The 14,881-nt window shown below is 31.5% G+C and overlaps 3 protein-coding genes across 10 annotated transcripts in view; all 3 read right to left on the bottom strand.

Moving 5' to 3' along the window:
• Nucleotides 1–14,881, bottom strand: part of LOC127705703 (CD82 antigen-like) — a 237,599-nt gene that overhangs the window by 123,674 nt on the left and 99,044 nt on the right. The window lies entirely within an intron of this gene.
• The window catches only part of LOC127705678 (uncharacterized), a 168,176-nt gene that overhangs the window by 130,849 nt on the left and 22,446 nt on the right, over nucleotides 1–14,881 (bottom strand). The gene's annotated exons all lie outside the window — the stretch shown is intronic.
• Nucleotides 1–14,881, bottom strand: part of LOC127705695 (uncharacterized) — a 134,054-nt gene that overhangs the window by 104,226 nt on the left and 14,947 nt on the right. For 6 of the 8 annotated variants that reach the window (XM_052210059.1, XM_052210058.1, XM_052210060.1 and 3 more), the window contains exons 2-3: nucleotides 14,434–14,571; nucleotides 2,447–2,597 (exon numbers count right to left, since the gene is read on the bottom strand). The exons of 1 other annotated variant lie outside the window; for it this stretch is intronic. In XM_052210059.1, coding sequence (XP_052066019.1) covers nucleotides 2,447–2,597; nucleotides 14,434–14,571 — 289 coding nt within the window. The remainder of the gene's footprint in view (nucleotides 1–2,446; nucleotides 2,598–14,433; nucleotides 14,572–14,881) is intronic. One more of the 8 variants, XM_052210055.1, reaches the window with a different exon arrangement.

The raw sequence follows: 14,881 nt of genomic DNA, 5'->3' as shown, positions 1-14,881 counted from the left end.
AAATCTAAATACATGGTTAGATTCAGCATATCAAAGAACCCCATATATTCAATTTTTGTTGAAATCAAACAAAGTTTAATTTTGGACCCCAATTTGGACCAACTTGAAAACTGGGCCAAAAATCAAAAATCTAAATACATGTTTAGATTCAGCTTATCAAAGAACCCCATATATTCAATTTTTGTTAAAATCAAACAAATTTTAGTTTTGGACCCTTTGGACCTTAATGTAGACCAATTTGAAAACTGGATCCAAAATTAAAAATCTAAATACATCGTTAGATTCGGCATAACAAATAAATAAATGTGGTCAAAGATTTTACAAATCTAATGCGCCATACTGTGCAATTAAAGATTACTTCTTGAAATTTTTCAATATTTGAAATTTGAAAAAAAAATAATATTTGAAGAATAATTCTTTTTAATTTCTGAAATCTGAAATGAGAAAAAATTGACCCCCCACAATTTCTTTTTACCCCCCCCCCCCCATTTTTTCCCCCAAACCATAATTACCCATTTAAATTTACCATAGTGCTAACTTAATCTATTTTATAATAAAATTTAAAATATAGTGTCAAATCTTTCATATGGATTTTTTTGTAAAAAAAAAAGATGAAACATTTGCAGATATTTTTACTGGTCTTCCTTTATAAATATGCATTTCTTGAAACATAATTTAAAAGCAGTGTAAGGGAAGTAACCAAAACGTTGTATTTGGATTACCTCCCTTACACTGTTTTAAATTATCTTAATTGTTCATTAACCATTACTTTATACATAATTTAAAAGCAGTGTAAGGGAGATAATTTCAATGATGTATTTGATTTATCTCCCTTACACTGCTTTAAATTATGTTTTGTACTAAAGTATTTGTCCATTTACCAGGACAACCTTGTTTTTCCCCCTTTTTTGCCCCTAATTCTTAAACGGTTTGAGCCATAACCCCTCAAAGCAAATCCTAACCATCCCTTTGTCGTATGGAAACTTGTAGTATAATTTCAGAGAGATCCATACACCGTTCCACAGTTATTGTCTGGAAACTAGAAAATACTTATTTTTGGCCCCTTTTTGGCCCCTAATTCCTTAACTGTTGGTATCATAACCCCCAAAATCAATCCCCACCTTCCTTTTGTTGTATTGAACCTTATGGTAAAATTTCATAGAGATTCATTCACTTAAACTAAAGTTAGAGTGCGAAAACTAATGCGTATTCGGACGACGACGCTGGACGACGACGACGCCGGACGACGACGACGCCAAAGTCATACCAATATACGACCACAAAAATTTTTTTGCGGTCGTATAAAAACAATATAGTTTTAGAAATTTATCTCTATAATTTTTTTACAGCAAAAATACATGAGAAATCATGGAGATACAGCACTATACAAATACTTTCCTCTGAACTAACTGAATTAAAAGCTATTATAATCCAGTGAGACTGTGAAGATAGAACAGAGTAGTTCTGACAATAACTCATAGAGTGTATAGTGACATCTCATATTATAGTTGCATAGGGGGATAGACTATTGCACTTGGATCTCAAATATATAGCTATATCCATTTTTATCAAAAGTGGACAAACTAAACATCATTGAGATGGTAGCCATCCCTGTGGGCCCTGCAGTAAATAATAACATGTGGTAAAATATCTGTATGGATAAGCTGATATGAGGCACTTTTTTTTAAGTTATTACATAGTCTCGTTATGTGCTGAGAGTAATTTTATTCTATGTTTTTTAGTTTTTAGTGTTATATTTGGCAATTTAAATAAACAGATAAATATCCTGAACTTACTTTCATAGTATGATAGTGATATGACTGCATGGTGTGAATTCATTGTTGACCACTAGGTGACTTCTGGATATATATATATGGGTTGATGTATAAACTTTGAAATCATAACAGTTCTCAAGATATAGAGCAGACATGATCTGTACCATAGGATATGGGGTTGTCCACTGAAACCAAAGTTTTTTAACTTGACCTTTGACCTAGGAAGTTGTAGATACATTATGACTACCCCTCTGGTGTTGGTTAATATTCATGTCAAGTATAAACTTTGAAATCATAACTAGAGTGAACACAATCTTTACCATATATAGGACATGGGGTTGTCAACTGAAACCAAAGTTTTTGACCTTGAACTTTGACCTAGGAAGTTGTACAAACATTATGACACATCCTCTGGTGTTGGTTAATATAAATGTCAAGTATAAAGTATAAAATTATAACGGTTCTCTAGATATAGGGTGGACACAATTTGTTATGGTGGACAGACAGACTGATCACTATAGGGCTACCGGCCACTAGGTGGGGCCCATATAACTATATGCATGCTATAAGATTCACATGACGAAATTAATACAAACACTGGTAGATAAAAAAAACATTTTGTCTCTCTGTCTCAAAATTTTCAAGATATTAATCAGAACAATATGATTTACCTCGACCACTGATACAACAAGTGGTGACTCCAAATCTTCTCTCAAACATTGTATTCCACACTTCTTTAATCTGATGGCTGGGATTGACATTACTTTCATACTTCCAAGTACATTTTCCCAAACTACTTCATCGCCTTTACCAAGTGTCAAGCTATAAGTCACAAAATACAGATTTTTTAAAAATTATGAAATTAATATATATGTAGGTCAACTACAAATGAAGCAAAATTAAATAAGTTATAATATAAACTATTCATATATATTTTAGATATATATTTGGTTTACAAGAAGCAATATTGAAAACAAGATTTAAGGTTCCTATATCATGTACATAATTGTGAACTATTTAAATTTGTAGCTACACATGTTACACAGATATATCATAATTACAGCTCTTCTATAAAAGCATGCAAAGCAAACCTTTGATCAACTTGCTTGCTATGTTTGTTTGGATGTTTGTAAACAAAAGGTAGATAGTCTGTTTCAGTCTGTTTACTATATATAATGGAATTTGATTGGACAATAAACATTAACTTCATTGCATATCAATTTTTATTGTCCAATCAAATCCCAGTATATATAAAACAGACTGAAACTCCGCCTACCTATTGTTTGCAAACAGCCAAGCAAACATAGCAAGCAAGTTGATTAAAGGTTTGCTTTGCATGCTTTTATAGAAAAGCTGTAATCAGATTAAACATTTAAAAAATTCGTAAGGGTTCCGCGGAACCCAGTGTCTCGCCTACTTTTTCTGTTAATCGCAGGCTCAACAAAAATGAGGAAGTAAATCAATAAAAATATTCCTCTTGATACTATCTTTTGATTGTAAGAAGCTTCTGTCCAAGTTTGGTAAAAATCCAGGATAGTTTATGAATCTAATAAATGTTTAAAAACTTTAACTGCAGACTGAATGTAATGTTAACTGGAAGAAAACAAAATGTCCTTCTAGATACTAGCATTTGATCATAAACAAGCTTCTGTCCAAGTTTGGTACAAATCCAAAATAGTATAAGAAAGTTATTAAAATTTTAAAAACTTTAACCACAGAGTGAATGTGTTGTTTCCTGGCAGAAAATCTAAGTCCATTTAAAAGTAAAATACGAAAAAAATGGATTTATTTTTTTACAAAATTTCCTTCTAGATACTAGCTTTTGATCATAAACAAGTTTCTGTCCAAGTTTGGTACAAATCCAAAATAGTATAAGAAAGTTATTAAAATTTTAAAAACTTTAACCACAGAGTGAATGTGTTGTTTCCTGGCAGAAAATCTAAGTCAATTTAAAAGTAAAATAAGGAAAAAATGGATTTTTTTTTTTACAAAATTTACTTCTGGATACTATCTTATGATCATAAACAAGCTTCTGTCCAAGTTTGGTAGAAACCCAGGATAGTTTAAGAAAGTTATTACAATTTTAAAAACTTTAACCACAGAGTGAATGTAATATTTCCCAGCAGAAAAACTAAGTCCATTTATAAGTAAAATACGGAAAAAATGGAATTTTATTTTTACAAAATTTACTTCTGGATACTATCTTATGATCATAAACAAGCTTCTGTCCAAGTTTGGTAGAAATCCAGGATAGTTTAAGAAAGTTATTAAAATTTCAAAAACTTTAACCACAGAGTGAATATTTGTGGACGCCGCCGACGACGGAATGTAGGATCGCTATGTCTCGCTTTTTCGACTAAAGTCGAAGGCTCGACAAAAAGGATAACAATACATATATACAGACTTTCTGAGCCAACTTTACTGATCATTTCTGAGAATGTTTCTGAGTATCTCCTCAAAATGCAAATAAACCTTTATGAAAACTGTTACAAAGAGTGATCAATTAAAAAAATCATGTCAAAACTTTAGACACAGAAGACAGATTGATTGATTAATGATTGCTTAATTAACATCCATTGGCAAATATTTCATGCATGTTCAAGACTGTAGACATGATAGATATAGAAGAAAATGAACATGAATCAGTGAAGTGTAGAACATACATGTAGGCAGGAACAAAATATTTTTCATCACTGAGGGCATGACTTAGGCTCTTATTCTCCTGTTAATGATTACTTGTATATACAAATTTATATTATCCTTGTAGAAATGTAGGCCCATACAAGGTCAAAGGTAAAACGTAATGTAACCCATTTTTTATAGTCAATGTGAACCATTGTAAAGGTTGCTGTGATACTGTTGTGGAGTAAAGTATGAAATATAGCTCATAGTGAAATATAGGTCATAGTGAAATATAGTTCATACATGTGTCATAGTGAAATATAGGTCATAATGAAAGAAAACTTTTTGTGGGGTGCTGTTTTACTCTGCTAGACGTACATGTATCAGCATGATCAGTACACCAAACAAATTATGGTAAGTCATATAGGAACTGATTCTAAATAAGGAAATTGATAATACATCTTAATAAATGGTGCAGTCCAGTGTATCCATGCACCTTAGACTTTTGACTTCACTTTATTAACAGTCAGAGCTCTGACATAAACAAGTCAGAATAAAATGACTTCCATAGGTCAGATATAATTTGATGTAAGTGTTGTCTCCCTTCTTGCACTCAACAGAATATGACTTGTACAGGTCAGTTTATGTCAGACTTTAATTTATCATAAAATGACTTCCACAGGTCAGATTTTGCACAAAATATTGTGACTTAATATCTTCATATTCTAATAAGATTTATGCCCCTTTTTAATGCATTTTGACTTCGAGAGGTCATTTTTGTTCTGATTTGAAGCAGTCATTACTACCACTTTGTTATCAATCTCCATAAAAATATGGTGATTACTAGTTTCAAATTAAAGAGTTTTAAAAAGTGGGGCTCATCTGACATCATACCTTCTCCTTTCCAGAATCTAAACATAATATATTTATCTCATCACTTTCAATTATTTCAAAATACAAAGAAAAACCAAGTGAGAAAAAATGGATCATACAATTTTCTGAATATCAAAAGATTTACAAAATACAATATTGGATACATTACATGACAATACTTCAAATCTTCCAAGGAAAAACAAGACACTTATTCATGATAAGACTATGTTAATAAAAGATATATTCTCATCCACTTTAAGCTAAATGTATTAAGAGCAAAACATTTATTATTTTAATATTTCATTGAGGTAAATACTGTTGTGCAAACTGACTCAAACAAGTCACATTATGTTCTGACTTACTAAACGTATTACAACTTTTAAGTCTAGTATTGTCATATTGATTTAAAAATGTATAGGTAAGCCAGATAAAAGACTGAGAAAATTAGGTCCCCATAAGTCACAATAATGAGGACTATAAAAAAGTTTATTTGGTATATTCAATATTAAATGTATTTTGTTTTAAACAGGTCAAATCATGTTCTGACTTAAAAGAGTCAGTCCAAAACTAAAATAAATTTATTGAAATATTTAAGTCTGAAAGCAAGGACTTTCTTGGATTAAAGGAAGTACACCTAGCTTTGATTGGAAATTTTGTTCTGTAAACTGACTTTAACAGGTCAAATCATGTTCTGACCTCAAAGAGTCAGTCAAAACTAAACTTATTACAACTTTTAAGTCTAGTATTGTCATATTGATTTAAAAATGTATGGGAGAGCCAGATAAAAAACAGAGGAAATAAGGTCCCCTAAAGTCACAAGAATGAGGATTATATAAAAAAGTTTATTTGGTATATTCAATATTTAAATGTATTTTGTTTTAAACAGTTCAAATTATGTTCTGACTTCAAAGAGTCAGTCAAAAACTATACTTTAACTAATTATTGCAACTTCTAAGTCTGGCATTGTCATATGCATTTAAGAATGTTTGGGAAAAACAGATAAAAGACACCCAATAATAAAGTCACAATAATGAGGACTATAAAAAAGTTTGTTTGGTATATGTAATATTCAAATGTATTTTGTTTACAAGTTTCATCAAATTATCTTAAAATTTTATTCTATTTCTGTATTTTCATGACTTTTTCTTTTCTGTTAAGTTAACACATGGAACTTTTGGTTGTAAAAAATATTATTTTAAAGACCATTCGACTGAATTGTTTCTAAAAAAACTTATCAATTAACATGATTAATTAACTAAACAGTAGCAGATTCAGATAAAGGGAAAAAAGGGGGGGGGGGATTTTCATATTGATTTTAAAATGTATGGGAAAGCCAGATAAAAGCCAGATGAAATAAGGTCCCCTTACGTCACAATAATGAGGACTATAAAAAAGTTTATTTGGTATATTCAATATCAAATGCATTTTGTTTTTAAAGATTTTCATCAAATTATCTTAAAATTTTATTTTATTTCTGTATTTTCATGACTTTTCTTTTCTGTTAAGTTTACACATAGAACTTGTGGTTGCCAAAAAAAATAAAATTTTAATAACCATTTGGCTGAATTGTTTCTAAAAAAACTTATCAATTAATTAACTCAACAGTAGTAGATTCATATTTAGGGGGGGGGGCTTAGAGGAAGAACACCTAGCTTTGATTGGAAATTTTGTTCTGTAAACTGACTTTAACAGGTCAAATCATGTTCTGCTTTCAAAGAGTCAGTCAAAACTAAACTTATTAATACAACTTTTAAGTCTAGTATTGTCGTATGGATTTAAAAATGTATGGGAAAGCCAGATAAAAGACAGAGGAAATAAGGTCCCCTAAAGTCACAATAATGAGGACTATAAAAAAGTTTATTTGGTATATTCAATATTAAATGTATTTTGTTTTAAACAGGTCAAATCATGTTCTGACTTAAAGCAGTCAGTCCAAAACTAAGTTTATTGAAATTTTAAAGTTGGACACTTCCATATGATATTAATGAATGTATGAGAACGTCAGATAAAAGACATAGGAAATATATGTAAGATCCCCTAAAATAAATAACCATTTGACTTAATTGTTTCTAAAAATTTATCAAATAATAAACTCAAAAATGGCAGATTCAGAAGCAGGGCTTAAAGGAAGTACACCTAGCTTTAATTGGAAATTTTGTTCTGCAAACTGACTTGAACAGGTCAAATTATGTTCTGACAAATTGACTTAAACAGGTCAAATCATGTTCTGACTTAAAAATATCAGTCAAAAACTAAATTTATTGAAATTTTTAAGTCAGGCATTGCCATATGATATTAATGATATGTATGGAAAAGTCAGATAAAATACACACGAAATACATGCAAGATCCTCTAAGATAAATAACCATTTGACTTAATTGTTTCTTAAAACTTATCAATTAATAAACTCAACAGTGGCAGATTCAGAAGGGGACTAAGAGGAAGAACACATAGCTTTGATTGGAAATTGTTTTCTGTAAACTGACTCAAGCAGGTCAAATCATGTTCTGACTTATAAGAGTCTGTCAAACACTAAATGGATTGCAACTGTAACAGTCTGGCATTGTCATGATTGTGATGTGATTGTTAGAATGTATGGATACAAGTAGGAAAAAAGATCACAAATATTAAGTCACAATTTTTAGAACTATATAAAAGTTAATTTGGTATATATTTGATATCTTAATATTTCATTGAGGTAAATCCTGTTGTGCAAACTGACTTGAACAAGTCACATTATGTTCTGACTTCAAAGAGTCAGTCAAAAACTATACTTTTACTAATTATTGCAACTTGTAAGTCTGGAATTGTCATATGCATTTAAGAATGTATGGGGAAATCAGATAAAAGACACCCAATAATAAAGTCACAATAATGAGGACTATAAAAAAGTTTATTTGGTATATTTAATATTCAAATGTATTTTGTTTACAAATTTCATCAAATTATCTTAAAATTTTATTCTATTTCTGCATTTGTATGACTTTTTTTCTGTTAAGTTAACAAATGGAACTTTTGGTTATAAAAAATATTATTTTAAAACCATTTGACTGAATTGTTTCTAAACAGATTTGGGGGGGGGGGGGGGGGGGGGGGGGCTTAGAGGAAAAGACCAGTTTTGATTGGAAATTTTGTTCTGTAAACTGACTTTAACAGGTCAAATCATGTTCTGACTTCAAAGAGTCAAACAAAACTTAACTTATTACAACTTTTAAGTCTAGTATTGTCATATTGATTTAAAAATATATAGGTGAGCCAGATAAAAGACAGAGGAAATAAGGTAGCCATAAGTCACAATAATGAGGACTATAAAAAAGTGCACTTGGTATATTCAATATTAAATGTATTTTGTTTTAAACAGGTCAAATCATGTTCTGACTTAAAACAGTCAGTCCAAAACTAAAATAAATGTATTGAAATATATAAGCTGGGCATTGCCATATGTTATTTAATGAATGTATGGGAACGTCAGATAAAAGACACAGGAAATAGATGTAAGATCCCCTAAAATAAATAACCATTTGACTTAATTGTTTCTAAAAACTTATCAAATAATAAACTCGAAAATGGCAGATTCAGAAGCAGGGCTTAAAAAGTACACCTAGCTTTGATTGGAAATTTTGTTCTGTAAACTGACTTTAACAGGTCAAATCATGTTCTGACTTCAAAGAGTCAAACAAAACTTAACTTATTACAACTTTTAAGTCTAGTATTGTCATATTGATTTAAAAATATATAGGTGAGCCAGATAAAAGACAGAGGAAATAAGGTAGCCATAAGTCACAATAATGAGGACTATAAAAAAGTTTACTTGGTATATTCAATATTAAATGTATTTTGTTTTAAACAGGTCAAATCATGTTCTGACTTAAAAGAGTCAGTCCAAAACTAAAATAAATTTATTGAAATATATAAGCTGGGCATTGCCATATGTTATTTAATGAATGTATATGAACGTCAGATAAAAGACACAGGAAATATATGTAAGATCCCCTAAAATAAATAACCATTTGACTTAATTGTTTCTAAAAACTTATCAAATAATAAACTCGAAAATGGCAGATTCAGAAGCAGGGCTTAAAGGAAGTACACCTAGCTTTGATTGGAAATTTTGTTCTGTTAACTGACTTTAACAGGTCAAATCATGTTCTGACTTCAAAGAGTCAAACAAAACTAAACTTATTACAACTTTTAAGTATAGTATTGTCATATTGATTTAAAAATGTATGGGTGAGCCAGATAAAAGACAGAGAGAATAAAGTCCCCATAAGTCACAATAATGAGGACAATAAAAAAGTTTATTTGGTATATTCAATATTAAATGTATTTTGTTTTAAACAGGTCAAATCATGTTCTGACTTAAAAGAGTCAGTCCAAAACTAAAATAAATTTATTGAAATATTTAAGCCGGGCATTGCAGGGCTTAAAGGAAGTACACCTAGCTTTGATTGGAAATTTTGTTCTGCAAATTGACTTAAACAGGTCAAGTCATGTTCTGACTTTAAAAAATTAGTCAAAAACTAAATTTATTGAAATTATTAAGTCAGGCATTGCCATTTGATATTAATGATAATGTATGGAAAAATCAATTAATAAACTCAACAGTGGCAGATTCAGAAGGGGGCTAAGAGGAAGAACACATAGCTTTGATTGGAAATTTTGTTCTGCAAATTGACTCAAACAGGTCAAATCATGTTCTGACTTAAAAGAGTCCGTCAAAAACTAAATGGATATGCATAAAATCTGGTTCATAATTTTTGAAAAGATGGAGAGATTAATGAGTCTATATTTTGTTATTCCGACTCACAAATGTCACTATGTGACAAATTTCGGGAATTTTTCTCTCCTTTTGACTGATTCCTATATGTTGTATGGGTGCCATAACTATCACTACAACATGTACAAAGTCAGCACATTCTAAGGGACGCCATCAAAAGACCAATGTAGGATAAAAAAACTTAAATCAAATAGTTTGGGGGTGGGAGTGGGGTTAAAGTTGCTGCAAGTTTTGTTTATCCAAAATCGATTTTACATAAATCCATATTGGTCAATCAATCTTTCCCAAATTAAGTTAAGAGGGGGGTGGGTGGGTCAGTGAAAAAACTATGTGATGTGAATTAAGTTTTTTATCCTATATTGAACTTTTGATGTCGTCCCTAATGACTTGACCTATTACAGTATTTCTGTCTGAATTTTTTATGAATATTCTGTATTTACTAATTTAACTACATGTATGTTATTGCAAGTGTATTAATTAGCTTTGTTTATTACTTATATTAAACTAAACCTCTATTAATCAATTATCTTTACTCTGGTTATTGATTATATAAGAAAAACTCTGCCTATTACTATATGACTGTAATCTAAACTCTGATTGTTAACATCCTGGATTGCATATCTGCATGACCATTAAACTCATGGTATACCCATTTTATTTGAGGATATAAAAGTATTGTTTTTTCAATATAACATTTTCAGACACATTGAATCTGTGAAGACAACTTTCAATTTGACTTTAGAAATTAAAGAGTTTGTAAGCAAAATGTTGGGGAAATTTAATTATAATTAAGAATGTTTAAAATTAGTTGTCCTTCAAGAAGCCGTACATATAATCCATAATATTTTCACTGTTTTTTAAATACATGTAAAAGTTGAAAGATAACTATCTATTGATTTTTTTTTTAAACAGCTTTTTTCACAACACTTATAACTTTGTAATTTATGTTCCATTGTACACTTGTTATTCACAATATCTTTAAAAAATTGTTATTTGGGAACAAAATCTTGTCAGGGTTTCTTATGGTACTAGCATGACAAGTGCATTCATATTCTAAAATACTCTAAACATTAAAAAAAGTCAGTATTTCCAGATCATTCTGAGTCTTTCTGACCTTATTAAGTCAGAACATTCAGACTTTTATAAGTCAGAACATTCAGACTTTAATAAGTCAGAACATTCTGACTTCCAATGTTCTTCTCACTTCTGTAGAAACAAAGACTATCTATGTCTCAAATAAGAGGTAAATGCTTCATGTGGCTAAGCATCTGGGGTAAGAATTATAGATGTGTAATTTCAGAGGAAAACAAATATGCCAAAATTTTTTTTTTTTTTCATATAGATTAGACCGTTGTTTTTTCCGTTTGAATGGTTTTACACTAGTAATTTTTTGAGGCCCTTTATAGCTTGCTGTTCGGTGTGAGCCAATGCTCCGTGTTGAAGGCCGTACCTTGACCTATAATGGTTTACTTTTATAAATTGTCACTTGGATGGAGAGTTGTCTCATTGGCACTCATACCACATCTTCCTTTATCCATGTAATTAATAAGATGTGATGCATGTGAGAGGAAAATAATACTGAATAGACAATTCTGTTTGCACAAACACTGATAAATATAATATGTAAAGGTGGTCTCTCAGCAGATTAAAATAAACAAGAAATAATTGTAACAGGATGCTGTTACGAAGTCCCCCAAACAAATTTAAGCTCCCATAATTCGTCATTCCCATGGTTGCCTGACATTGGGCAAGTTCCAGTACAAATTGGTTTTGTCTAGTAAAGTGATATGCATAAGTGACGCCTAGGGTTTGACCCTGCATGTCATTCAAATCTTCTTGAAATGACGAACAGGAATATCATATGGTTTACCTTTAGGGGTGGTGATCCAGAACATTTCAAAAAGGGGGATGGGGATGTCCCCAATGGACTTCCCCTATATTTCATTTGATTTGTTTTATTGTCCTGTGCAAGAATGTATATGGTGTAGGGGTGGGGATCTCGACCGTTTACAAGTTTTCAAACATGAGGGGGTGGGGTGACCCTCAGGGACTCCACCTTTATTTCATTTGATTTGTCTTATTTACCCTTACAAGAATATATATGGTTAAGGGGTGGGGATCCCGACCGTTTACAAGTTTTCACACAGGAGGGGGTGGGGGTGACCCCAAGGGACTTCCCCTATACTTCATTTGATTTGTTTTATTGTCCTATTCAAGAAAATATATGGTTTAGGGGTGGGGATCTCGACCGTTTACAAGTTTTCAAACAGGAGGGGTAGGGGTGACCCCCAGGGACCTCCCCAACATATCATTTGATTTGTTAAATTGTCCCATACAAGAATATATATGGTTTAGGGGTGGGGATCTCTACCGTTTACAAAATATAAGAACATTTGCAAATGGCAGGGGTGGGGGTAAACCTGGAGACTAGCCCGGTATATTTCATTCAAATCAATTTGACATTATAAAGAGGAATAGAGAAATGACAGGGATAGGGGTGATCCCTGGAGACTTGCCCTACATTTCATTTGATTTGTTTTATCATGTCCCATGATCATAAATGAAGACCAGGTGTGTGCATCACTTATTGTTCTCAAGTTATAACTTTAAAAATTAAAAAAAAAAACCCTTGGGTTCTTTAGTTAAACCCCTCCCTTCCTTTTTCTTTTATTAAAATTTTTCCCATTTTCGTTTCATTATCATCATATCAATATTCACAATGATCGTTTTTCTCATAGGGAGAAACGAATCAGAAAGGTTAAAAAGTCAGTTCGTGATTGAGTTTAAAAATAGAAAAATCACGTGACGATGTTCAGCTCGAAGCAATAATTTTACTTTTTAAATTGCACTGACTGGTTAATAATGTTAATATTGTTTAAGACAACACGAGTTATCTCCCGAAAATAACAATTCATTATCATAACAACATTTTCTGACCTGAACAAGTCAGAATTGTCAAACACCAGGTCATCTAAAAGACCACGCGTCCGTATTTACAGGTCGCGCGCCTTCATGAAACAGCAAAAAAATCACTTGCAAGGAACTTCTTTATAGGCAAAAAATATAAAAATGCCCATGAAAATACGGAGGTAATATGAATTACCTTTCTAAAAATGCCCACAATGACCTAGATTTTCACTAAAAATCGTAAATAATCAATATAATATTCAATGACTTCTCGTTCGAGACACTTCCAAAACAACGACTCTCAAACACGTGATCTCTTGCAAAAAACCACGTGATCGTATATGTCGTAGATCGGCGGCAAATTCAAAATAACTTCTGGTTTGACGGACTCGAGTGAAAACTACGCAAAACAAAAATTGACGCGTACAGGTCAGAATTTCAAAACACTTTCTGACTTGAAGAAGTCATTTTATTCTGACTTGTTTATGTCAGAGCTCTGACTGATTAAACTGATAAAACCAATAATCTGACAATTTTGTGTGAACAAATTCGTTACATACTTTTATTTGATAAAATCTTCTGTATGTATGGTTTCACCCTTAAGATTTTGTGTAATGTGCGTCTAGAATTAGGGAAACCCCTGTTTTGAGAGTTTTTCAAATGTCTGGCAATTTTGCGCATGCCTTCTAAAAATATCTTATTCTTAATAAAGGAAAGATTTTATAATACGAAATATAGTTGAATTTGACCCAAACAGACTGCCAGAAATGCAGAGCAAAATTTATTTCAATCTGATATAAATTTGACTTAAACATGTTAAACAGTTAAATGAAACAAATTTTATCTGATGATGTAATTTTTTAAAATTAATGAAAATTGGCTAAATATGGTTTATCATGGGATTACAGTTATAAATGTACTCTTGAACTTATCAATTCTTATCTTTCCAGTGTCCCTGCGGAAGACTAAAACAATTACAAGAACGATTCTATTTGTGTTACATCGCGGATATGACGAAATCAGCTAATGCACGATATCACCGGCCACACGGACACCAGGGACTCCACTGTAAATCAACGGAGCCTAAAATATAGGTCAAAATAACAATCTTTTGTAAGCTGCTGCTATACTCCACTCAACCAATAATCAAACTAAGCTATCTGATGATGGTAGTTATATATAGATAGGCCAGACTGTCTATTATAATCTTATAATAAACGCATGCCTATACCATAAATGTCTTGCACTTGCTTTGAATTGTCACAAGTCTGGACAAGTTATGAATACTTTTTAAATATTTGTCATCCACTGTAGGATTTTCTATGAATGTTTTAAGAATAATTCTTTGTTCTTGAATTACAAAAATGTAACTAGTGTGTCCTGCTTTTAAATCTCTACATACTATTAACATGATTAACACCAGCATGACCAGTGTAAATATATATACATCTAACATGATGGTCTCATGAGATTACCTACCAGGTACGTAAACAACACATTTCTGCAAATGAAATTAGCATTTTGGTAAAACTTCCATCGTTCAAGTTATATTTTTCCACATCATCCGCTAAGTCCCTAAGTGCTTCAATGAAATTGCCAACTCGAAGTCTGAAAGAGCTGAAAAAATGAAATAACAAGTTTAAAGATGCTGTACTTACAATGTATTAGATATTAAGAATATGTGGTATGAGTGCCAATGAGACAACTCTCCATCCAAGTCACAATTTGTAAAAGTAAACCATCATAGGTCAAAGTACAGCCTTCAACACAGAGCCTTGGCTCACACCAAACAGAAAGCTATAAAGGGCCCCAAAGATGACTAGTGTAAAACCATGAAAACCAATCCGAAAGGAAAACCAACTGCTCACATATAAGACCACTTATCTGATTGCTCCTATCAATTAATCCTCACCTACTTGTAATTTCA

Source organism: Mytilus californianus, unplaced genomic scaffold (assembly GCF_021869535.1).
Source record: "Mytilus californianus isolate M0D057914Y unplaced genomic scaffold, xbMytCali1.0.p SCAF_6, whole genome shotgun sequence".
Lineage (NCBI taxonomy): Eukaryota > Metazoa > Mollusca > Bivalvia > Mytilida > Mytilidae > Mytilus > Mytilus californianus.
This window is presented reverse-complemented; position numbering and strand designations above follow the sequence as displayed.